This window comes from Pongo abelii, chromosome 17 (assembly GCF_028885655.2).
Source record: "Pongo abelii isolate AG06213 chromosome 17, NHGRI_mPonAbe1-v2.0_pri, whole genome shotgun sequence".
NCBI classification, from domain to species: domain Eukaryota; kingdom Metazoa; phylum Chordata; class Mammalia; order Primates; family Hominidae; genus Pongo; species Pongo abelii.
In genome coordinates this window covers 49,774,103-49,799,414 of record NC_072002.2, presented here as the reverse complement: position 1 = coordinate 49,799,414, position 25,312 = coordinate 49,774,103, and the positions used below count along the sequence as shown (strand labels likewise).

Here is a 25,312-nt window from a genome sequence, read left to right as displayed (position 1 = left end):
TCTTTTATGACTATTGACTGCATTATATTCCAAGGAATTAACTACTCATATTTAATTGACTTTATTATTGGATATTTAGGTTACATTTTGAATTTTTGCTGTTTTAAGTAACCCTATAGTAACCTTGCAGTTTTAGACCAGGGTCAGCTATTTGCATCTATAATTCTATGACGTAGATATAACTTGACATTTGACTTTTCAGTAATAAGACAAAGGATATTTTTCTCCTTTCTTTATAACCACAGACAGAATGTCCAAATTATCCTTTAGTCTGATTCAGAGTCAAGCACACTACTGTCTGGAGGGATGAAGCCATTGATTTGGGTTCTTCAGTTGGGCAGGGCAGAGCAGAGCAGGGCGAGACCCAGGCCTTGTGAACTCCAGTCTGTTAGCCATAGGCGTGTGTTTCCTGAGTAGCAGGCTGGGTTTCTCTTCCCTGAGACTTACATCAGCTCTGTTAGTGCTGCAAAGAGGGGGCACCCCTTAGTGCTAGGCGTTCCTTCCTCTCCTCTTAGGGTGTTCATATCTTGGGGCGGGACAGTTCATCTTGTAAAGTCCTTAGTGATAATAGGGCTTTAGTAATATGGAAATGATACATCATTTTAATTTTATCTTATTGCATCCAAGCCTCACAGACTTGATCTTCCCTTTGACTAAAGGTCTGTCTCCCTCTCATCCCGTTGTTAGTAGACACAGGAGTCTCAGCTTGGCTAAGCTGAGCAGAAGTGAAGAGTAAGGGTGTAGTAATGTGGGGTTCGGGGGAGAGGAAAGTGAAGCATAAAACCAGCTCTGGCCTGGGGCAGGGGTGTCTCTGGTTAGAGAAGGAAGGGAGCCTGCCACAATCTCAGAAGCAGGAGGCAGCACTGGTATGATGTGGCTCAGTTCACTCCAGGGTGGCTTCCTTTCTCTGCCCTCTCTTCAGCCTGACTTCCCAGTGGGGGTCTGGCAGAGGATGGAGTGAGCAAGCTGGCAGGAGGGGTCCCTTTCAAAAACCAGTGCTTCCGTGTGTCATTTTCATCCTCTTCTTGACTCTTCCCTAGCTTGCTGCCTGGAATGGCTGACTAAGACCTCTGGTCCTCTCTTCGTATCACCCTCTCCTTACTCTCAGCAGATGTGCTTGTTTGCCTGAATCTAACGAGGGCCCCTGTCTGGCATTTTTCTCCCCTGTCTCCCTGGGGCCTTGGAACTAAACACCTGTGTCAGAAGAATCCCCTGTATTGCTTTCCTTTCACTGGGCACACAGCACCTTTGAGCTTCCTCACTGGGATTGGGGAAGTGGAATAAACTGAAAAGGAGAAATGCAGTATTTGGCCAGGCGCAGTGGCTCACACCTGGAATCCCAGCACTTTGGGAGGCCCAGGTGGGCAGACCACTTGAGTCCAGGAGTTCGAGACCAGTATGGGCAACATGGTGAAACCCTGTCTCAACAAAAATACAAAAGTTAGCTGGGCATAATAGTGTGCATCTGTAGTCCTAGTTATTCATGAGTGGGGCCTGAGGTGAGAAGATGGCTTGAGCCCAGGAGGTTGAGGCTGCAGTGATCTGTGATTGTGCCACTGCACTGCAGCCTGGGTGACAGAGCGAGACCCTATCTCAACAACAACAACAAAATAATAAAAGAAATGCAGTTTTTGAACATTTCTGGAGTGGAAGAAAAAGCTAACTCCACTGCCTGAGGATAGGACCCTGGGAGCTGGCAGGTATGTGGATGGTTCTGTAATCGCTGTTGGAAGCTTTGGGGACTGCATTTTCCCCTTCCCTTTAGTGTGTCCTTTTTGCTCTTTAACAGTTCAGATTGTTTTTTTCCTCTCTGATGGCAACAATATTATATCAGTAGTTACATTCTTTATGAGAAACTCAAACAGTAAAGTTGAAACTTAAAGCATATCTGGCCCCAGGAAATCTCTTTCATAGCCTGTTTACCCTGAACTAGACCTGAAGTTGTCCCTAGTGGGGGTGTTTTTTTTTTCTTTTGACGTGGTGCTTACTGGGTAGCTCTCAGGGTTATCTCTCTTGCTCATTTAATTTAGGCCACTCGTAGGCTCCGTCTCCTGACAGTCCAGGGCATTGAGTAGTCCTGTGGCACACTCTATGAATGGTTAGATGATTGGGAGAATGGTTGCTTTCCTTCTGCTAATGCTGGCAGGTCTCCTTGGACCAGCTCACCCCATGTTCCTTCCAGTGGGCCTGGGCTTTCTCCTTTGCCTTTGTACCACCACCTCCTGAAAGAGCAGATCACTTGTCACCCTTCCTGCCCTGCATGCCAGCTCCACCTTCCTTCTCAGGAACCAGGAGTCATGACCTCTGGCTCATTTGCAGCTGGGTGTGCCTCTTGGGGAGGCTTCACTTGGTCACTGTTTTTTTTTTTTTTTTTTAATCCTCTAAATATTTCAGTGTGAATTTCTTAAAACCAAAGTCATTCTCTTACATAAGGACAGTTAGGAAAGACTGTGTATGGGGGAAAGATGAAGTGAGGGGCAGTCCAGACAGAAGCAGAAGAGGGGTGTTAACAGAGGAGGGCCCAGATGCCCACATGCAGAGGCCCTGGAGAGGAGTGTGGGAAGGTAGTGAGGAGAGATCATTCCGAATTTTATCAAATTCAGGCAGTTAACTCTGATGCAACGCTGGTATTTAATACACAGACTTTATTCTTGTCCCTTATCTGGTTCAGAATCCAATCCAGGATCACACATTGTATTTAGCTGTCATTCTTTTTAGTCTCCTTTAATCAGAACACTTCCTTAGTCTTTTTATCTTTTATGACTGATATGGTTTGGCTGTGCCCCTGCCCAAATCTCATCTTGAATTGTAGCTCCCATAATTCCCATGTGTTGTGGGAGGAACCCAGTGTGATATAACTGAATCATGGGGGCAGTTTCTCCCTTACTCTTCTCATGGTAGTGAATAATCCTCACAACATCTGATGGTTTTGTAATGGGAAACCCCTTTCACTTGGTTCTCATTCTCTCTCTTGCCTGCTGCCATGTAAGACGTGCCTTTCGCCTTCCACCATGATTGTGAGGCCTCCCCAGCCACGTGGAACTGTGAGTCCATTAAATCTCTTTTTCTTTATAATTTACCCAGTCTTGGGTATGTCTTTATCAGCAGCATGAAAATGGACTAATACAATAAATTGGTACTGGTAGAGTGGGTTGCTGCTGTATGTAAAGATACCCGAAAATGTGGAAGCAACTTTGGAACTGGGTAACAGGCAGAGGTTGGAACAGTTTGGAGGGCTCAGAAGAAGACAGGAAAATGTGAGAAAGTTTGGAACCTCCTAGAGACTTGTTGAATGGCTTTGACCAAAATACTGATAATGATATGGACAATGAAATCCAGGTTGGGGTGGTCTCAGATAGAGATGAGGAATTTGTTGGGAACTGGAGTAAAGGTGGCTGTTGCTATGTTTTAGCAAAGAGACTGACAGCATTTTGCCCCTGCCCTAGAGGTCTGTGGAGCTTTGAACTTGAGGGAGATGATTTACGGTATCTGGTGGAAGAAATTTCTAAGCAGCGAAGCATTCAAGAGGTGACTTGGGTGCTGTTAAAAGCATTCTGTTTTAAAAGGGAAACAGAGCATAAAAGTTCAGAAAATTTGCAGCCTGACAATGTGATAGAGAATAAAAATCCATTTTCTGAGGAGAAATTCAAGCTGGCTGCAGAAATTTGCATAAGCAATGAGGAGCCAAATGTTAATCACCAAGACAATGGGGAAAATGTCTGTAGGGCATGTCAGAGACCTTTGTGGCAGCCCCTCCCATCACAGGCCCGGCGCCTAGTAGGAAAAAACGGTTTCAGGTGCCTGACCCAGGGACCCCTCTGCTGTGTGCAGCCTAGGGACTTGGTGCCCTGTGTTCCAGCCACTCCAGCCATGGCTAAAAGGGGCCAAGGTAGAGCTTGGGCCATGGCTGCAGAGAGTGCAAGCTCCAAGCCTGGCCAGTTTCCACATAGTGTTGAGCCTGTGGGTGCACAGAAGTCAAGAATTGAGGTTTGGGAACCTCCACCTACATTTCAGAGTATGTATGGAAATGCCTGGGTGTCCAGGCCAAAGTTTGCTGCAGGAGCAGGGCCCTTACAGAGAACCTCTGCTAGGACATTGAGGAAGGGAAATGTGGAGTTGAATCCCCAAACAGAGTCCCCACTGGGGCACTGCCTCGTGGAGCTGTGAGAAGAAAGCCACCATCCTTCAGAGCCCAGAATGGTAGATCCACCAACAGCTTGCACCGTGTGCCTGGAAAAGATGCAGACACTCAACACCAGCCTGTGAAAGTAGCCAGGAGGGAGGCTATACCCTGCAAAGCCACAGGGGCAGAGCTGCCCAAGACCATGGGAACCCATTTCTTGCATCAGTGTGACTTGGATGTGAGACATGGAGTCAAAGGAGATCATTTTGGAGCTTTAAGATTTGACTGCCCTGCTGGATTTCAGACTTGCATGGGTCCTGTAGCCCCTTTGTTTTGGCCTATTTCTCCTATTTGGAATGGGTGTATTTATCCAATGCCTGTACCCTCATTGTATCTAGGAAGTAACTAACTTGCTTTTGATTTTACAGACTCATTGGTGGAAGGGACTTGCCTTGTCTCGGATGAGACTTTGGACTGTGGACTTTTGAGTTAATGCTGAAATGAGTTAAGACTTTGAGGGACTGCTGGGAAGGCATGATTGGTTTTGACATGTGAGGACATGAGATTTGGGAGGGGCCAGGGGCGGAATGATACGGTTTGGCTGTGCCCCCACCCAAAGCTCATCTTGAATTGTAGCTCCCAAAATTCCCACATGTTGTGGGAGGAACCCGGTGGGATATAATTGAATCATGGGGGCAGTTTCCCCCATGCTGTTCTCATGGTAGTGAATAACTCTCAGGAAGTCTGATGGTTTTATAAGGGGAAACCCCTTTCACTTGGCTTTCATTCTCTCTCTTGCCTGCTGCCACGTAAGACGTGCCTTTTGCCTTCCGCCATGATTGTGAGGCCTCCCCAGCCGCGTGGAAATGTGAGTCCATTAAACCTCTTTTTCTTTATAATTTACCCAGTCTTAGGTATGTCTGTATCAGCAGCATGAAAATGGACTAACACAATGACCTTGACACTTGAAGAGTACTAGCCACTTATTTTCTAGAATATTCCTCAATTTGGGCCTGTCTGATATTTCCTCATGGTTAGATTTGAGTTATATATTTTTGGCAAAAATAGAGAAGTAATGCTATCTTCTCTGTGCATCCTGTTGTGGCACTTGATGTCAAATTACTAATGATGTTAGATTTGAGCACTTAGTAAGGTGGTATCTGCCAGGTTTCTCCAATGTAAAGTTATTCTTTTCATGTTTGTATTGAAGTATCTTGTGGGAAGATACTTTGAGACTATAGATAGCCTATTTTATTTCATACTCTGCCAGTGACTTTTAATATCCATTGATAGCTTTTGCTTGAAATAGTTATTATTGTGGTGGTTGACAAGTATTGATTTCCTAATTTGAATCTTTATTCCTTTTAGATTTATTAATTAGAATCCTGTTGTGAGCAACAGCTTTCTCTTCCATTCATTCATTTTTTTTTTCTATTTAAAAAATTTTTTTTTTTTTTTTTTTTTTTTTTAGAAATGGGGTATTGCTATGTTGCCTGGGCTGGAGTGCAGTGGCTATTGCCAGACACAATCATAGCGCAGTGCAGCCTCCTGGGTTCAAGTGATCCTCCCTTCTCAGCCTCCCGAGTAACCAGAACTACAACAGGCCATTTATTCATTTTTTAAAATCAGTATTTATGTCATGGATTTTTATTTTATTATGTGGGTTATAATCCACTACTAGCTTTATTCATTCCTTATTTTATAAGTTTATCTGTAGTAGCTTTACTGAGATATAATTCACATACTATAAAATTCACCCTTTTAAAGTGTATAATTTAGTGGTTTATAGTATATTCACTGAGTTGTGCAACCCTCACAGTATCCTATCTAATTTTAGGATATTCCTATTACCCCAAAGAGAAACTCATTACCCATAAGCAATGACTTCCCATTCCCCTGTTCTCCCAGCCCTGGCAACCACTGATCTACTTTCTGTCTCTGAATGTGACTACATATCTCATGTAAATGGAATTATACAATATGTGGCCTTTTGTGTCTAGCTTCTTTTTGTTAGTGTAATTTTTTTCAAGATTTATCCATGATAGAGCATGAATCAGAATGCCATTTCTTTTTGTGATTGAATAATACTACATTTTATGGACATACTACATTTTGTGTTTTATTTTTTATTTCTTTTAGAGACAGAGGCTCACTCTGCTGCTCATGCTGGAAGGCAGTGGCACAATCATAGCATACTGTAACCTTGAACTCCTGAACTTGCCTCAGCCTCTGGAGTAGCTGGGACTACAGGCACGTGCCACCACAACTGTTTAATTTTTTATTTTTATTTTTGTAGAGACAGGGTCTTGCCATGTTGCCTAGGCCACTTTTGAACTCTTGGCCTCAAGCAGTCCTCCCGCCTCAGCCTCCCAGTGTTGGGATTACAGGCATGAGTTCCTGTGCTTGGCCCTGCCACATTTTATCTCTTCATCAGCTGATGGACATTTAGGTTGTTTATGCCTTTTGGCAATTATGAATAATGCTGCTATGAATATTTGTGTACAAGTTTTTGCATGGACATATGTTTTTCATTGTCTTTGAGTGTATACCTAGAAGTTAAGTTATTGGGTCATATGATAATTCTGTGTTTAACATTTTGAGGAACTACCCAATTGTTTTTTTTTTTAAATGGTGTTTTTTTGCACCATTTTACGTTCTTGCCAGCAATGTATGAGGGTTCCAGTTTCTTCACATCTTTGCCAATATGTGTTATTGTCTTTGATTGTAACCATCCTAGTGAGTGTGCATTGGAATTTCATTGTGATTTTGATTTGCATTTCCCTAATGACTAGTGATGTTGAGCATCTTTTCACGTGCTTACTGGCTGTTTGTATATCTTCTTTGAAGAAATTCTTTGCCCTTTTAAAAACTGAATTGTCTTTTTGTTGTTAAGTTGTAGAGTTCTTCATATATTCTGGATTTACATATATATACTGGTTTGTTGCTTAAGTTTTTGAGATTGGTCCAGTAGGAGCCTCTTCAAACTGGCTCCCATGTCCTTTAGTATGCCCCTATCATTTTTTGGGTGCTGTTATGGACTGAGTTTTTGTACCCCCATGCCCCCAATATTTATTATTTTGTCCTGACCCCGAGTATACGTCAGTTACATTCTGGAGATAGGGACTTCAGGGAGGTAGTTAAGATTAAATGAGGTTGTCTGGGTGGGCCCGAATCCCGGATGACTGGTGCCCTTATAAGAAGACGGAGAGACTCCAGGGGTGCACACAGCCTCAGGAGAAACCAAACTTGTCAACACCTTGTTCTTGGACTTCTAGCCTCCAGAACTGGAGAAAATAAATTTCTATCGTATAAGCCACCCAGTCTATGGTATTCTGTTATGGCACCCTGAATAAACTGACACAAGTGCTTTCTTCCTGACACCACAAGATGTTCTAGTCTTATACTTTCCTGCTCCATCCCTGCTCCATAGAGTCAGCCATTTCTTCATGGATCACTGGTTCTTAGAGAATAATACACTTTTCTCTCAGTATATGTGGTGGATTGGTTCCAGGACCTCCTATGGATACCAAAATCCATGGAACCCCAAGTCCCTGATATAAAGTGGCATAGTGTTTGCATATAATTTGTGTATATCCTCCTGTATACTTCAACCATGTCTAGATTACTTATAATAGCTAATGCAATGTAAATGCCATGTAAATAGTTGTTATATTGTACAGTTTAGGGAATAATGACAAGGAAAAAAGTTTGTACATGTTTAATCAAGATGCATTTTTCCCCCACCAGATGTCTTCTGTCTGTGGTTGGTTGAATCCATGGATGCAGAACTCCTCTATACGGAGGGCTGATTGTATTTAGAAAGGATGATCTGAATGTTGCTTTGCCTATTGTTCATTGTTTCCAGTCTTCTCAGTGGACAGAGCTAGGAAATATATGTGTGTGTATACCTGCACTACCCACACCTCTATATGTATTTCTGTAATTATCTGCGTGTATATTGAAAACTGTGAGCTCATATTGATAACCTCTAGTTTCAATCCAGTTCCACAGCGCTCATTCTGGTCTTCCCCCTTTTCTTATTTGCTTTTCTACATTTGCTATGTATCTTAGAATACATATAAAGTAGTTTCAGAATTATTAACATGTGCCCCTGTGAGAAACAAACTTACCAACTATGTATGGTTCTTTTTGGCCTTTAACCTTGGATTACATAGTCAAAATACCATATTCATAGTTACTCAGGTTATTTCTCCCTTGCCTCCCCTCAGTGTGGTTATGTTATTTGAAACACAAGTGAATTTGTGTTTATAGGGTTTTTAAAATTCTATTTTTTATCCCCTGCCCCATCCTTGTTGATTTTATTATTTATTTTTTCAAGTATATGAAACCTTAACATGGTTCAAAAAGTCAAAACTCTACAACAAGCTATACTCAGAGAAGATTTACTCTCTTCTATTTCCTTCCCATCTCCCTCTCCATTCCACTGTGTTCCCCTCTGCCCCTGCAGGTAACCACACTCAGTTGTTTCTTTCCAAGTTATCCTTCCTGTGTGTTTGGCCGCTGCATCCCAGCCAGAGATGCTTCCTTGTAAGGAGCTTCTGAGCATATACATCTCCAGTGCTGATGCTGGCATTCAGTCATGCCACCCTGTCTTGTTCCTTAACATTGATCAGTTAATCAATGAATCACTCATTATTTGGTACCTACTCTGTGCTGGGCATTGGGTTAGAAGCAGGGACAGAGGCTCAACTATGAAGTAAAGCAGCATGTTTTGAGCCCTCTGTGTATCCTCACTCTCTGAATCTACCCCCTCTCCTTGTCCCCCTTTCTTCTGATCTGTTGTTCCCTGCCTGTATCATAAAGCTGCTGTTGTTTTGTCTAAACTATCAATCATATATACAATATATACCGATGTTACTCTTACAAATAGTCAGTGCAAAATAACATTGACAGCTGGCTAAAACTGCACAAGGTAACGTTCGTTACTGATTAAATGTGATGGGAGAATCAAATCTTCCTTATCAGACTGGGTCTCCCAGAGTACAGGTACCTGGCAGAAATATGATTACCATAAAGGAAAAAAAAATCATACAAGCAATAAAAGTTCGTTATGTAAAAAATACTAAATCTAACCTTTGTTGTAAAATTAAAACTGACATGGATGAATCCCAATGAAAATAATCTTAGTACAGCATAAATGAAAATGGAAAAATTGGAGACTATTTTTGCTATATAGAAAATGGCTAAATGGATATCGCACCAGAAAAGACAAAATGTAGGAAGGATGGGGAGCAAGAGGTGAGGCTGGAGAGGAGGCCTGAATTTGTTCCTAATCCCAAGGGAAGTAGAAACCACTGGCCAGTTTTAAATAGCGGAGCATCATCATGCTTGCATTGAAAAGTGTGTCACTGGCTGAGCTGTAGAGAATCGGCTGGAGTAGGCAAGATGTGTACTGCACAGTCCCACCTCTGAATTGTGTACTCAGGAAGTTACCAGATAAACGCAAAAGACTGTGGGAGGAAGGGAGAGGGGGGTGCAGAGGGAGGATGGGAGGAAGGAAGAGATAGATCACTGTGGGTACAGATGGTAGGAAAAGGATGAGGAATGGGCAGCCTCTCAGTTCTTAGAGTTGACATTTGCACTGAGCTTGGAGGGAAGAAAAGCTAAGAAAGACCTTGGAAGTGGAGAGGATGAGGTGAAGGGGAATACAGACGGAAGGTGGCGTCCACAGAAGAGAGGGAGCACAGGGCCTTGGATGGAGCCCCGGCTCAGGTGGAGAGACCTGGAGAGGGGTCAGGGAAGGTGTTTGAGGAGAGAGCACCCAAAGAACTATTGCAGCAATGTTAGTGGTTCTTGTCTTCTCCACTCCTCTTCCCACAACATGAATGAATGTATATATTCATATTCCACCATACTCTCTTACTAAGATAAGTAAGATTTTCACTTACTAAGTAAGTTGAGCTCCTTATCAGCATGAAGGAACCAGAATAAGTTGCTAAAATTCCAGCTGAGAGTAGATAAGTTGTGTTTTAGTTAATCATGTAGTGTCTTCCACGTTCCACATGACAACATGATGACTTTTAGCCTTAACTCTTTTTTTGAAGGCTGCACGCAACCACTTTGGAACATGATTTGGCAATGACTTGTAAAGTTAAACATACACTTACCCTATAACCCAACCATTCCACTCCTAGGTATTTGCCCAAGAGAAATGAAAACGTCACAGAGGCTTTATCTCTAATAGCTGAAGACTGATAATGAACCAAATGTCCACCAACACGAAAATGAATAAACAAATTGGGGTGCATCCTTACAGTGGAATACTATTGTGTTGAGTAGTGTGCAAATACAATGAAACAAACTGATCCACGCAACAACATGGATACATCTCAGAAAGTTTTCTTTGTTTTTGAGAGGGAGTGGAGTCTCGCTGTTGGCCAGGCTGGAATGCAGTGGCATGATCTCGCTCACTGCAACCTCCGCCTCCCAGGTTCAAGTGATTCTCCTGCCTCAGCCTCCCGAGTAGCTGGGTCTACAGGCACGCGCCATCATGCGTGGCTAATTTTTGTATTTTTAGTAGAGGTGGAGTTTCACCATGTTGGCCAGGCTGGTCTCGAACTCCTGACCTCAAGTGATCCAACCACCTCGGCCTCCCAAAGTGCTAGGATTACAGGTGTGAGCCACAATGCCCGGCCACATCTCAGAAACTTTATGCTGAGCAAAAGAATCCAGACACTAGAGTACATGCTGTTAAATGCCATTTATATGAAATTCTCAAACAGGCAAAAGTAATGTGGTAGAAATTAGAACAGTGGTTGCTGTTGGGACTGGAACGTATTGACGAGGATAGGAACTGTACTAGTGTAAACTTCTGGCAAAACTCATGACAACTACATTTAAGATCTGTGTATTTCACTGTATGTAAATCACATCTCAATTTTTTAAAAGTTAATTGAAATCTGGCAAGATGGGAAATTGTATTACAGATCAGAAGTGGTTTCTTACTTTGGCTTGTTTTTTCTTTGTGATTGTTAGCTTAAAGGTTTTTTGCTTTAAACCATATTAGCCTCCTTGTCAGGGCACTCTGGCTGCTGCCAGCTGACCTGTGGCCCTCCAGCTTTTTTTCCGTTTTCCTTCCTTGGAATGCCCATGTCCTGTTGTGCCCCTTAAGCATACCAGCTCCAGTCTGGGTTCTCTGGCCAACTAGAGCCTTAAAGGGGCTGGACCTTTGTTGTCTTAATATTTTAAGACAGAGTTCGTAAGATCAGTGGAAGTCAGAACTGTGTGGTGTCATGAACTGGCCCAACCGAGGTTTGAATCCAAAAGTCAATCACTATGTAACCTTGGACCTGTTCCCCTGGGCCTCAGTTTTCTTTTCTGTATGCTGGGGATAATAGCACCTAGTGTGGAGTGGTTGTCAGAATTAGAGCTAACTTGAGTAGGACAGCCATCCCTGTGCTTGGCACTTAGGGTACCCGGGAGACATAGCAGCTGGGGGTCCTGGCCTGTTTCTCCTGTGGCTTCTGCACAGCAGGTGCTACTCCCCATGTGGTGTGCCCTCCCTGGGGCAGGCTGGAGCTCTGGGCACACTGTCTTCTCTTGCATCCCCTGTGGCATCATCGTATGCCCTGTTGAGAGCAGAGGTGGGGAACTCAGCTGAAAGAAACTGACTTCTTCAAACTATTTTTATTATGTTTTAAGGGTATCAGCATGGAAGCCATGAGTGAGAATAAAATGGTGCCCTCTGAGTTTAGCACAGGACCTGTGGAAAAAGCTGCCAAACCTTTGCCATTTAAGGATCCCAACTTTGTGGTAAGCATCGAAGGTATTAGCTGAATAAACAGCCAAATGCCACACCTCATCCTCTGATCTTGCTGGGCCTGCAGCCAAGGTAGCACTGGCATTCTCTCCTCCCTCAGTCCCAGTCACCTCCTTCTCCCCCATGGGCAAGATGGGGACAAGAGAAGGGTTCTTTCTGTTGATCTCTCAATGTGCCATATCCCAAGGATTTGGGTGTCCTTTGTGGATTCATTAAAGGGTACTGTTTGGAGGGTGGGACATTTCCATGATGATTGTTCCCCTAACCTTTCCATTGGTCTTACAATCTTAGACAAAGCTTGAAATATTTAGCTAAATGAGAAGTACTTCCTCATTAGTTTCATAAGGTAAATCCAAGCTATTGTGCTGTTGAGTAGAACACAGGGTACTCTTCCTTTCATTCTTGAGACTGGTAATAAACTGCAGCAGTTCAGATTATACTGTTAAATTTTTTTTAATGAATTAGTTTTGGAAATACAATATTACCAGTGTTTGCAACAGATTTTGGTATTCTTTTCCATTTTATTTTGTCATCTTTATAGGATTAAAAAAAAAAAGAGGTACCCAGAAGGCTTGCCATACTGCAACTGGGGCTTTCTCAACTTTTCCAGGATCCCCAGTTTGCATGGCAGAGACTTGCCCCAAGAAGGGAGTTTAGAGATGCAGTCATGGATTTAAATCTGACTTCGTAGTAAATTTATCTTAAAGTATGAAGAAATTCATGAATGAATTCTACAAAGTTAGACCCAATAAAGGCTTTTTTTTTTTACGTGCATATAAAGAAGTAGCCTTTTATTTCTACTGCAACACAAAGTAAGTCAAGGGTTTTGACAATCTGAAAACTTCTTTTTTAAACTAAGATTAACATGTTAATGTGTACGGTGAAATACCTTTTAAAAAAGTCTCAGGGGTCTAAATGGTTGTTGACAGATGAGAGGTATATTACAGTTATGATTAGGCATAAATGTCAGATGTCGAAATGGTAGTCTCCATTGGTTTTTGTTTCTTCTAATCCATGCCTTCAATTCGAGCACTCTGGCCACGGTGGCGCAGTAGCTGGCAAGAAGAACAGAACCTGGAAGAACCTGAAACAAATCCTCGCTTCTGAAAGGGCATTGCCGTGGCAACTGAACGATCCTAACTGTGAGCTGTCTAGAGCCTTCCATATGTTTGTAATGTTCAGAGTAGGAACTGTCTTATAACAACCTACATTATTTTATTGTGTTTGCATCATTGTAGGAAATAATTTTTAGCTTGAGAATTTTATAGTGGCATCAGTCTGGGCAGATTATGTGTGTATTTTCTCATAACTGTATCTGTATTGAGCCTATTTGTTTGTGTTGTCATGGATGTGTGGTTTTTAGGGTCATAGGTCCCGATATGATAATATTGGTGTTTCTACTAGACAAACTTCTTATTCAAAAGTCTACTCTTAAAATGTGTTTCCAAAAACAAGGTAGCCCAAGTATAATACCAGATTTAGGAGGGTTCCTGACAACCAGCTTAAAGGCCAGCTCTTTTACTTTGTGAGCCAGTGTTTAGTAAATACTTCATGCTGCAGTGTGTCCAGATTTATGTAAAACACTGTTATATGTTCTGTTCAGCTTCACTGGAAAGTACAAGTTCATAGTCCTCACCATCTCCTGCTCCACTGTACTTCTTTCATGGGGGTGACTCACATGGGTGACAAGTGAGCTAGTCATTCATTTGTCTGGGTGTGGACATGAGGGTGTCAGGGTGCTCAGATCCAGTTATTGGCTTGTTTGGCATTTCATCACCATCACCCCACGTAGTGTGAGATCGTGAAAATAGCTGGTGGGCAGATGAGCTTTCCGGTGGTTCTGCTGGAATAGAGGGTCCCTGGTGACAGGGCGGGGCTAGATCTGGAGCCTGCACTTGGCCTGTGACGCACTGTATTGTTTCTGAGAATCCTCCCCTACTTCTTTAGCTAATCTCCAGAGACTTCTGTGACTACTTAATCACAAAGGAAATTTTCAGCAATATTATCAAATACTATTTTAGAAAAAAAAGAGAAGGGGTTTGAATGTTTTCAGTTCAGTTTAGTTATCTTTTTTTTTTTTTCCCCAGACTTCAGTATTGATGCTCCTCCATCCTTTAAGCCAGCTAAGAAGTATTCTGATGTTTCAGGTCTGCTTGTGAGTATGATTATATCTCTTATAACATTAAATGGAAAAGATTTCACAGTAATGTCTAATTAGACAAGTGTTGAATATTGACCACAGCTGGTCCTGCCTGGAGCCTGTCTACAGTGATAGGTGATAGGTTTGTGCAGTGTGTTCATTGCTGAAAACAGGCATCTGTGGGGGCAGCCTGTGGGGAGGATTGAACCAGAAAGCAGGAGACTCCAGCTTCTCTTCTTTACCTCTGCTAGTTAACTATATGAGATAACATAAAACAAACAACTATGTATTTCTTTTTTTACTGCCGAAGTTTTAAAAACCTGCATTTTAGATGATGATTGTATTTACAAAACCGTGTTTAAACTTCTCTAAACAGGTGCTTTGGCAAAGATTGTGACATTCAAACTTATTTTTAAGCATCAGAACACCTTTTCCAAATGAAATCTTTTACAGAATCCAATATATAACAGCCTGGAGCCCACCTTTCTGCTGTGGTCCCGTGTGGATCTGGCCACCTGTCCTCCTCCCCACTCCCCACGACAGTGACTGCTCAAGTGCTTCTGGGGAACACAATTCAGAAACTGCCAGCAGAGCTGAAATAGTGGGAAGTGGGCAAGTTGCTAAAGCTCAGGAACCTCAGAACACCCCCATTTTCTTATTTGCAGAAGGTAGAACCTAAGATTCATCTTTTTTTGTCTTGTTTTGTTTTGTTTTGTTAAACAAATGGGTGAACTTAGAGATTCTTTTAATTAGCTCTTGCATGTCAGGGTCTTAATCCTTTTTCATCTCATAAATTTGGAAAAATAATTTAAATACTTTACATTTTGATGAAATATGACTCCAACTTATCTAACAGATTGACCAAATTAATTATGTACAGAGGAGAATTGCCTCCTTTGTTATTATTATGTAATATCCCTGTTTGTCCCTGATAATATTCATTGTTCTGAAGTCTACTTTGCCTGAAATTAATATTGTTACCCCAGCTTTCTTTTGTTCATGTGTGGATGGTATACCTTTCTTGATCTTTTCACTTTTTTTTTGAGACAGAGTCTTGCTGTGTTGCCCAGGCTCACTCTTGTGCAGTGGCACGCTCTTGGCTTGCTCCAGCCTCTACCTCCTGGGTTCAAGCGATTATCCTGCCTCAGCCTCCTGAGTAGCTGGGACTACAGGCACACGCCACCACACCTGGCTAATTTTTGTATTTTTAGTAGAGTTGAGGTTTTGCCATGTTGGCCAAGCTGGTCTCGAACTCCTGACCTCAAGTGATCCTCCTGCCTTGGCCTCCCAAAGTGCTGGGATTACAGATATGAGCCACCACACTTGGCTTATCTTTTCACTTTTAAACTATCTATATATTTAAGGTGGATTCTTGTTGAAAGCATATTGTTGAGTTGTTGGGTCTTTCTTTTTCTTTTTCTTTTGGAGGTAGAGTCTTACTCTTTTGCCCAGGCTAGAATGGAGTGGTGTAATCATAACTCACTGAAGCCTGGAACTCCTGGGCTCAAGTGATCTCCCGACATCAGCCTCTCAAAGTGCTGGGATTAAAGATGTGACCCTCTGCACCCAGTGGATCTTGCTTTTTATCCAGTCTATCAATCTAAGAACTGTTGTCCTTAGGCTATTCATATGTAAAGTGATTGTTGATATGGTTGTATTTAAATCTACCATCTCACTAGTTGTTATTTGTTCCATTTGTGTTTGCTTATTCCCCTTTTTCTGCCTTCTCTGGATTTATTGAGCATTTTTTAATAGACTGTATTTTTCAGAACAGTTCTAGATTTATGAAAAATGGAGACGATAGTATAGAAAGTGCCCATATAACCCAAACTCAGTTTCTGCTGTTATTAACATCTATGGTATATTTGTTACAATTAATGAACCAATAGTGATATATTATTATTAATTAAAGTCTATAATTTATTCACATTTCCTTAGTTTTTACCTAAAACTATATCAAATTTAGTCATCCTGTCTCTTTAGACTCCTCTTGGCTATGCCAGTTTCTCAGATTGTCGTTGTTTTTAATGACCTTAACAGTTTTAAGGAGCACTAGTCAGGTATTTAGTAGAATCCTCCACTACTGGAATTCCTCTGATGTTTTCTCATGGTAAAACTGGGGTTAATTGAACATTTTAAAATTCTGTTTGTTTTCTTATTATTTACACCTCTTTTACAAATTATGAATGGTTACTTTCATGTTTACAATATACATTTTAAATAACCTGAGTCTATTTTCAAATATTTTACCATTTTTTGCGTAATGTGAGGGTCTTCTAGTAGTGAATTTCTAATTCCAGTCTCTCATTCTTTGTTATCATATAGTTTACTTTTACTTATGCTACAAACAAAATGTATGGCTGTTAATTTGTGCTTTAGACAGTTACCTTTTAGAGAAATAAAAATAAGAAAAAAAAGAACTTTCTTTTATCTTCATTTCATTCTGTTTCCACCTTTTTTCATTTTGTTGTCTATTTCCAAGTTGCAATCTGATGTCATATTCTTTCTACTGGAACAATTTACTGTGCTTTTCTTATAAAGTAGATTTGCTGCTAACAAAGTTCTTTCTTTTTTTGTTTTGTCAAAGAGCCTTTATTTCTTCTTCATTTTTTTTTTTTTTAAGACAGGGCCTTACTCTGTTGCCCAGGCTGGAGTGCAGTGTTGCCATCTTGGCTCACTGCAGCCGTCTCCACCTCCCAGGCTCAGGTGATGCACCTACCTCAGCCTCCCAAGTAACTGGGGCTACAGGTGTGTGCCATCATGCCTGGCTAATTTTTTGTATTTTTTGTAGAGATGGGATTTCACCCTGTTGCCCGGGCCTGGCCTCAAATTCCTGGGCTCAAGTGATCATCCTGTCTTGGTCTCCCAAAGTGCTGGGATTACAGGCGTGAGCCACTGCACCCAGCCTTGTCCTTCCTTTTTGAATGATATTTTCAATGAGTATTTTTGAATGACATTTTCAAGTCTGGGCTGACAGTTTTTTCTTTCATCACTTTTAAGATGTCAGTGGTTAAATGTTGTCTTTTTGCTTCCATGGTTTCTGATGAGAAGTTTGATATAATTCTTACCTTTGTTCATCTCTATGTAATGTTTCTTGTTTGACTGCCTTCAAGATCTTCTCTTCGTCTTTTGGTTTCATCAGTTTGAATATGACTGGGTATTATTGAATATGACTCAGGGTATTATTTTTCTGGTATGTGTTCTTGATGTTCTCTGAGGTTTTGGATTTGTGGTTTGGTATCTGTCAAGAATTTTGGAAAATTCTTGGCCATTATTTCTTCAAATATTTCTTTTGCCTTGTCTTTTTCCCTTCTTCTAGGATTCCAGTTACACACATGTTAAACTATTTGATAGTGTCCCAAAACTCTTGGATGCTCTGTTCTGGTTTGTTTGCTTTTAAAAACTCCTATTTCGTTGTGGTTCAGTTTGGATGGTATCTACTGATGTGTCTTCAAGTTCTTTACTCACTGTATAGAGTATACCAATGAGCCTATTGGAAACATCGTTTATCTCTCTAATTGTGTTTTTAATTTCTGGCTTTTCTATTTGATTATTATAGTTTTCATGTCTCTGATGAAATAACTTTCTTTTAAATTATTTATGTATTTAGAGATAGAGTCTTGCTCTCTAATCCAGGCTAGAGTGCAGTGATGTGATCACAGCTCACTACAGCCTCAAACTCCTGGGCTCAAGCAATCCAACTGCTTCAGCCTCCCTGGAAGCTAGGTCTACAGGTGTGTGCCACCACACCTGGCTAACTTTAAAAATTTTTTTTATAGAGAAGGGGTCTTAATGTGTTGCCCAGGCTGGTCCTGAACTCCTGGCCTCAAGCCATCCTCCTGCCTTGGCCTCCCAAAGTGTTGGGATTACCAACGTGAGCCACCATGCCTGACCTAAAATAACTTTCTATCTTGCATGTTGTCTCTCCTTTAACTCCTTCAACATATTAATTGTAGTTATTTTGAATTTCCTGTCTGATAGTTTCAAAACCTACATCATGTTCGGGTCTGGTTCTGGTGATTTCCTTGCCTTTTAAGACTACTTAGTCATTAAGTATATATATATATATATATACACACACACACATAGATACACATATACACATATATGTATATATACATATATACACGTATATATGTATATATACGTATACATATATATACGTATATATATATGTGTGTATATATATATATATATTTTAAGTCCTTGAACACATAATAGCTGCTTTAAAGTATTTATCTGGTGTCTCCAACATTTGGTTCATCTTGGCCAGTTTCTGTTGACTGCTTTTTTTCTTAACTGTGCGTCACATTTTCCTGTTTCTTTGCATCTACAAGTTTTTGATTGTGTACTGGACATTATGGATGATATATTGTAAAAACTCTGGATTCTGTTATCTTTCCTTGAAGAGTATTTTTTTTCCTGTGGTAGCTCAGTTACTGACTGATCACCTTTGTTAGGACAGGTCTGCAGAAAGCCCATGATGTTTCCCAAGCTCCTTTAACTTAGTTACACTTAACTTCTAAGTTCTTTATCCTCTGCCAGTCTTATTGAAGTTTGGTGTTAGGCTTTGTTGTGGTGAGACTAGAATAGATGGTACTCAAGGGCATGATTTTTTTTTCCCAAGCTGTGGCCTTTCTGTTGCCTTATCTAGGTGCCAGGAGTGTTATAGAGATCTCTCTATTCTGGCTGGGCTGGCACTTCAGCAACTCCTAGCACTGCTCAACCTCTGGATTTTCTGTTTCCCTCTTAACCACTCTCCAGTAAGATGTATATAGTCTTGCCTTGAACATGCATAGCCCAGCCCATGGTTATGGACTCACGTGGAATCCCAGACTGACTTTTGCCTCCCTTCCAGGGCAGCTCCCTCTTCTGTTACTCAGCTTGGCCAATAACAGGTGTTTCAGTAGCCCCTGAATCTGAGCTCTGTGTGAGCTCCACCTCTGCCCCACAGTCAGGAAATTGTCACAGGCAGAGAGAGTTTGGATGATCCTGGAACTTACCTTGTGAGCTTCTCTTTTCTCAGGCATTGCAGTCTTGTGCTACCTCTTGTCTATTGCCTGAAAATGGCTACTTCATGTATTTGGCCTGTTGTAATAGTCATTTATGGCAAGAGAGCTCATCTGGCACCAGTTATTCTGTTATGACCCAAAGTGGAAATCTCTCCCTGTGTCATTTTGAGTTTCTGGAGGCCACAGTTTATGGCCAGACTTGGAGGGTGGTTCCTCAGAATGTCAGCTTTATCCTTATTGTTTCAGGCAGCTCATCTGCTAGTACAATGGTTTTCACACATTAGGAGGAAGGAGAATCATTATTCCAGGCCCCTTTATGACATTGGCAATGGACTTGTCACATTACACATTACCTAAAACCTCTTGCCCCACTGTATGTAGGAAATAAGAAATTCTGAATAGACAGATAACTCTCCCAGTTCATTAAAGGACAATCCCACAGAAGAATCAGCAAAAAAGATATAAATAGGCAATTGCCAGAGAAGAAATATAGATGACCAATAAGTAGATATTCAGCTTCACTGGTAATTAGGAGAAAGACTCATCAAACAGGGAAGAAATTAAGACATTTGATTATACATTTTGGCACCAACAAACAGAAATGGGTACCTTCATACATTGCTGTTTTGAGGTGGGAACATACACGGGTACTGCTTCTTTGGAGGACAATTGGAGCAGTCTGTTGAGATTAAAAAAAAAAAAAAAGCCTCTGACCTTGTAATATGCCTTATAGGCAGCTCCCTAGAGAAATAGTGTGCACACAGCAAAAGAAACTACCATCAGCATGAACAGGCAACCTACAAAATGGGAGAAAATTTTCGCAACCTACTCATCTGACAAAGGGCTAGTATCCAGAATCTTCAATGAACTCAAACAAATTTACAAGAAAAAAACAAACAACCCCATCAAAAAGTGGGCAAAGGACATGAACAGACACTTCTCAAAAGAAGACATTTATGCAGCCAAAAAACACATGAAAAAATGCTCATCATCACTGGCCATCAGAGAAATGCAAATCAAAACCACAATGAGATACCATCTCACACCAGTTAGAATGGCAATCATTAAAAAGTCAGGAAACAACAGGTGCTGGAGAGGATGTGGAGAAATAGGAACACTTTTACACTGTTGGTGGGACTGTAAACTAGTTCAACCATTGTGGAAGTCAGTGTGGCGATTCCTCAGGGATCTAGAACTAGAAATACCGTTTGACCCAGCCATCCCATTACTGGGTATATACCCAAAGGATTATAAATCATGCTGCTATAAAGACACATGCACACGTATGTTTGTTGCAGCACTATTCACAATAGCAAAGACTTGGAACCAACCCAAATGTCCAACAATGATAGACTGGATTAAGAAAATGTGGCACATATACACCATGGGATACTATGCAGCCATAAAAAATGATGAGTTCATGTCCTTTGTAGGGACATGGATGAAACTGGAAACCATCATTCTCAGCAAACTATCGCAAGGACAAAAAAACAAACACCACGTGTTGTCACTCATAGGTGGGAATTGAACAATGAGAACACATGGACACAGGAAGGGGAACATCACACTCCGGGGACTGTTGTGGGGTGGGGGGAGGGGGGAGGGATAGCATTAGGAGATATACCTAATGCTAGATGACAAGTTAATGAGTGCAGCACACCAACATGGCACATGTATACATATGTAACAAACCTGCACATTGTGCACATGTACCCTAAAACTTAAAGTTTAATAATAATAAAATTAAAAAAAAAAAAGAAACAGTGTGCACAAAGAACTTCATGCAGAAATGCTTATGAGAGACCGCATTCGCAAAATGCTGGAAGCAACATCAAGGTCTATCACAGCAGATATTTTCATACTGTTCTTGAGCTCAATGCATAGTAACAACATGGCTAAATTTCCAGGATGTAATGTTGATTGAAAGATGCAAAGCAATATAAACAGCATGGTGCCACATATATAAAAATCAACACACACACACAAATTGGGTTATTTCTCTTGTGTGTTTACATATGTGTATAGGGGTAGACATAAAAAGTCTGGAAAGGTGCCCACTTAGCAGTGGTTTCTCCTGGGGAAGACAGAGGACTTTTGGATGGTAGATGGTGATAAATGAGTACTTTAGTCTTATCTGTAATGTTTTCTTTTAATTTTTTTTAGAGGAGAACGTGTTCGTCTGTTGCTTATATAATTTAAAGTTACATAATTAAAAAGTAAAGCCTAGTACACATTTACATTGACACACACCTGTTCCTAGCCAGCCATGTGACTGTTTCCCCTGTGCCTAGGCACGGCAGCAAGACGTGCAGGGTCACAGCTGTGTTCAGCACTCATTACAGAGCTATGAAAAGTGTATTCTGGGTGAGACGGGCAAGCCGTGAATACTGCCTGTCACCCTACAGCAAGGGTGGCCTGAAGCTGTTTGCTGGCTTCCCTGTGGGAAGTTGGCGTTTGCTTTTTTCACTCAGGCTCAAAGGATGGCATCCAGAGGAGGGTGGACTGTAGGTGTGAAGCTCTTTACTTGTTCAATTCCTGGGTGTCACTTGGCATCCTTCCTTCTATTCAGAATCCTAGATGTTGGCCCCTGGGTCCAGTCCAGTCTGTTCAGGTTTTTGTTGGTAACCTTTTTGTTGGTGCCACAGGATCTCTGTATTCTGCACTGTTTATTCAGCAGCCCTCTTGGCAGTGAGGTCTGAACTTGGGCGGGCCGGCTCAGCACAGTTTGCTGGTAGGAGTGAGGCAGCCACAGACATGGAGCTCAGCCGAGGCTGGTTCGTCTATGGAGGCCAGATGGTCCCCGCCAGACACACATGCCTACACTCTGCTCGGAACTGCAGGGCAGCCTCTCCTGCTAGTTAACCTAACTTCCCTCACGGCCAGGATCCCTCAGAAGAGACTTGTCACTGTTTTTCTAATTAAGCCTTTCCTTATATTACTGTCCTTAAAGGAAATGTAGTACAGAAATGTAACATCTAGATCAAGCCAAAGGATCGAAGTTTTATTTTATATAGAGCCATTAGTTAATCTTAGCCTTTTAGGAATAATCCCATTTCCTAACACACAGCAGTTAAATACTTAGGGGGGGTTCCCAGTGGCAAAATGGAAGACTTTTTAGGGCATGAGAAGCCTATAAATAAGTTCCCGACAGCTTGTTGCTTTTTTATTGAGTGTTCCCTCCCTTCCTAAATCACAGGATTACTGTGAGTCTAGGTCCACACAAAGATGATCCACATTAAAGTAGACGTCTACACTTGAATAATGGGATGGTGTCTGTCTAGACTTTAATGGCATCTTTTATAATTTTTGTAAAGGAGCTCACAATGACTCACCCTCATGTCTTTTGTTTCAGAATCCGTAGAAGCCCGTGTGCTTTGAGGTATATAGTGAGTTATTTCCTCCACTTCGCACGTGGGGAACAGAGACCAAGAGGGAATTTTGATATGTCTGGGAAACAAGTTCTCTGTTCTGTGGTGGTCCCAATTGTCTGTTTGTTTATTCATTAATCATTCATTTTGTTATACAAACCCTGACTGGAGGCCCTCTGTGTACTCTGCGTTGCACTAGGAGCCAGTCTACAATGATAAGCAAACTGTGGTTCCTGTCTCATGGACCCTCATAGCCTAGACCATCATCAAAGAGTCATGCAGATAATGAACTTTAAAGCAACAGAGATGTGCATTCCACTGGAATATTTTTGCTGCTGTGAAAGTGGAGGGTGAGGTTCTGACCTCCTGTGGGAGTACAAATAGGCTTCCCCAGAGGTGTAGCTTTGGGGCCGAGTCCTGAAGAATGGACTGGTGATTACTGAGCAAAATGGGCCACAGTTGGGGTCCCCTGCCAAGGAAAGGACAGATGGGGCATGGTAAGAGGGAGGAACTTAGAGGCCGGGGACAGTTGGAATCAGAGAGTGGGGACGTGTGGCTGAGGAGGAGGCTGAGGACAAAGGAAGGCCCATAGCTGAGGAGCTGCACTGAGGACTTGGGCCTTTGTCCCAAGAGCAGAGGAGCCATTTTGAGAGATTTTATGCCGAGGAATGACATGATCAGAATTGCACGTTGCAAAGAAGATCCTGGCTGCAGTTCTAGGGGAAGGGTGGGTGTGAATGGCCAGTGATGCACTACAGAGTTGCTCAGGGAGGCGTGGAAGTGGCACAGGGGGTGTTGGAAGAGCTGGAAAGGAGCATGCTGGAGGTAAGTGGAGCGCAGCAGGGAGGGGCACATGCCCAGCATGCTGGGCGTTGGCTCCTGCCTTGAGGAGCACAGACCTGGGACATTTGTTGGAAGGAGGCAGGAGTCTAAAGGCAGGGAGGGATGACCATCATGAATTCAGTCTTGGACCTGTTGCAGCCCTTGAGGCACCAACAAGAAGGGTCCCAGAGTCTGATGTGGTTATTCCCCTTCCTCTCGTCCATACCCTGAAGTGTTTCTAGAGTCTGGGAAGGTTAATGAGCCTGTGCCACAGTGAGTGATTTAGTGTTCTTGGTGGCAGAGTAAGACATAATGAAAATATATATCACTTTCAGTGAAACAGAAAAAATTTTTAAACTTATACTTGAACTTAAAATATCCCTACCAGCAAAAACTTTCTGCCCTTCCCTGTGCCTCTTTCCACCCAGGCCAACTACACAGACCCCCAGAGCAAACTGCGGTTCAGCACCATTGAAGAGTTTTCCTACATTCGGAGGCTGCCCTCTGACGTCGTCACCGGCTACCTGGCCCTGAGGAAGGCCACGAGCATCGTTCCCTGAGCCTCAGAAAGGGAGATGAAGTGGAAAGCTGTTTCAAAAACAGACTCTGGACTCATGATTTTGTTTCACGGAAACAAACTTGTTCTGCTGTCAATCTGAAAATGCCAGTGCTGTGCCTTGGAAAGAATGTTTGGCTTTAATTTAAGGGTTTTTTTTTTTTAGTGTGTGTTTTCCCTCCAAGTGTGATATTTCCTGCTGAATTAAATTATACTTCAGTTGTTGCCTCAAGTAAAGGTGTTTGACAAGAAAATACAATAAAACCATACTTTTCATTTATCCCAAGTCCCTGAATTTTTGTTTTAAAGTGGTTAACCCTATATAACACATTTAAAGACTCTGCAGTGAATCCACAACAGGTCTGGATTACTTCTAATTCTGGTGACCCCCCTTTTAGAGCATGTTAGTCTTTGTCTCTGATCAGAATGCTTAGAAGAATTCCAAAACTGGGTCCAGAGAAGAAAGAGGCAAGTAACTTGTTTTGTCCCACTGGGCTGGTTCTCACATGTACCTCTGCCTCAGATCAGCCTCCCCTCATCTTTGGGGGTGTGGGGTACCAGCATTGACACTCTGTCCCAAAAGAGCTTTTGTCTTGGTACAGGATGCCACCCCTCTGGCTGCAGCCTGCTCCAGAAAGGGAGTGTTTGCATCTCCATCCTCCAAGAAGAGGAAGCATTTTCTTGGCTAGGGAAAGGAGAGTGTCGAGACAAGTCCTGGACCTCTCTGGGCCCTATGCCCGCATTTCCCCAGGGAGGAAGTGGAAACAGGCCCTGGAGCTTCTGGACCACAGCTGCCTCTGCTTTGGGGAATTAGGCACCAGGTGTCCTTTCTGGGGAAAGCCCTTCTTCAGGCTTAGAGAAAATAAGACAAAGCAAGTCAGCTGGGAGAGCAACCTGTGCAGGTGGCAGCTGCCTGGAACCAGGCTCCTTTTCCTCCAGGTTGGCAGCCCCAGCATCCTTCAGCACCTTCCCAATAACCGACAGCGGGAGAGGTGCTGTGGGGCCTCCCCCTGCCTCCATGACAAGGGACCTGAAAGGATGGCCAGAAGAGGTGGGGGCCTTTCCTAAGCCCATAATCACCGAGCAAGCATCAGAATCACCTGGGAGCCTCCTGTGACACAGATTAGGGAGCCTGTCTCCCTAAAGTACCTGATCAGTAGGTGGTCTGGGGTGGGGCCCAAGAATTTGCATATTTGCTTTGATGATGCTTTGAGACCCACTTTTCTGATGAAATCAATGGTCTCTGAAAGACCAGAGGCTGCTGCTTGGTTTCCGCTTGCACTTCCTGCCAGCTGTCAGCCTAGGAAAAACGCCAGCTTCCGTTTTGGTAGAAGCAAGGAGTGAATGAGCCAAGGGTCCTTCCTGCTTCGCTTCCACCTTCTATTGTACAGAGAAAACTTGGGGCAGGTCCACTTCTTTTCCATGAAGGTCCCCAATTGGGCAGTGCCCTGAAATCACTTCTAACGCTGATGCTAGGCACCACCTCACACCTACTGCTCAGACCCTCCAGG

At 42.4% G+C, this 25,312-nt stretch overlaps 1 protein-coding gene across 7 annotated transcripts in view; it reads left to right on the top strand.

Annotated features, from left to right (window-relative positions):
• The window catches only part of INO80C (INO80 complex subunit C), a 31,248-nt gene extending 7,167 nt beyond the window's left edge, over nt 1–24,081 (top strand). For 4 of the 7 annotated variants that reach the window (XM_002828171.5, XM_054538198.2, XM_054538199.2 and 1 more), the window contains 4 exons: nt 11,786–11,896; nt 12,934–13,045; nt 13,991–14,058; nt 23,674–24,081. In XM_002828171.5, the coding sequence (XP_002828217.3) occupies nt 11,786–11,896; nt 12,934–13,045; nt 13,991–14,058; nt 23,674–23,805 (423 nt within the window). In that variant the 3' untranslated portion in view covers nt 23,806–24,081. Of the gene's footprint in view, nt 1–2,990; nt 3,045–4,937; nt 4,992–11,785; nt 11,897–12,933; nt 13,046–13,990; nt 14,059–23,673 lie in introns of all 7 variants that reach the window. The other 3 variants (XM_054538197.2, XM_063716996.1, XM_063716997.1) reach the window with 3 other exon arrangements.
• The last annotated feature ends 1,231 nt before the right edge of the window (nt 24,082–25,312 follow it).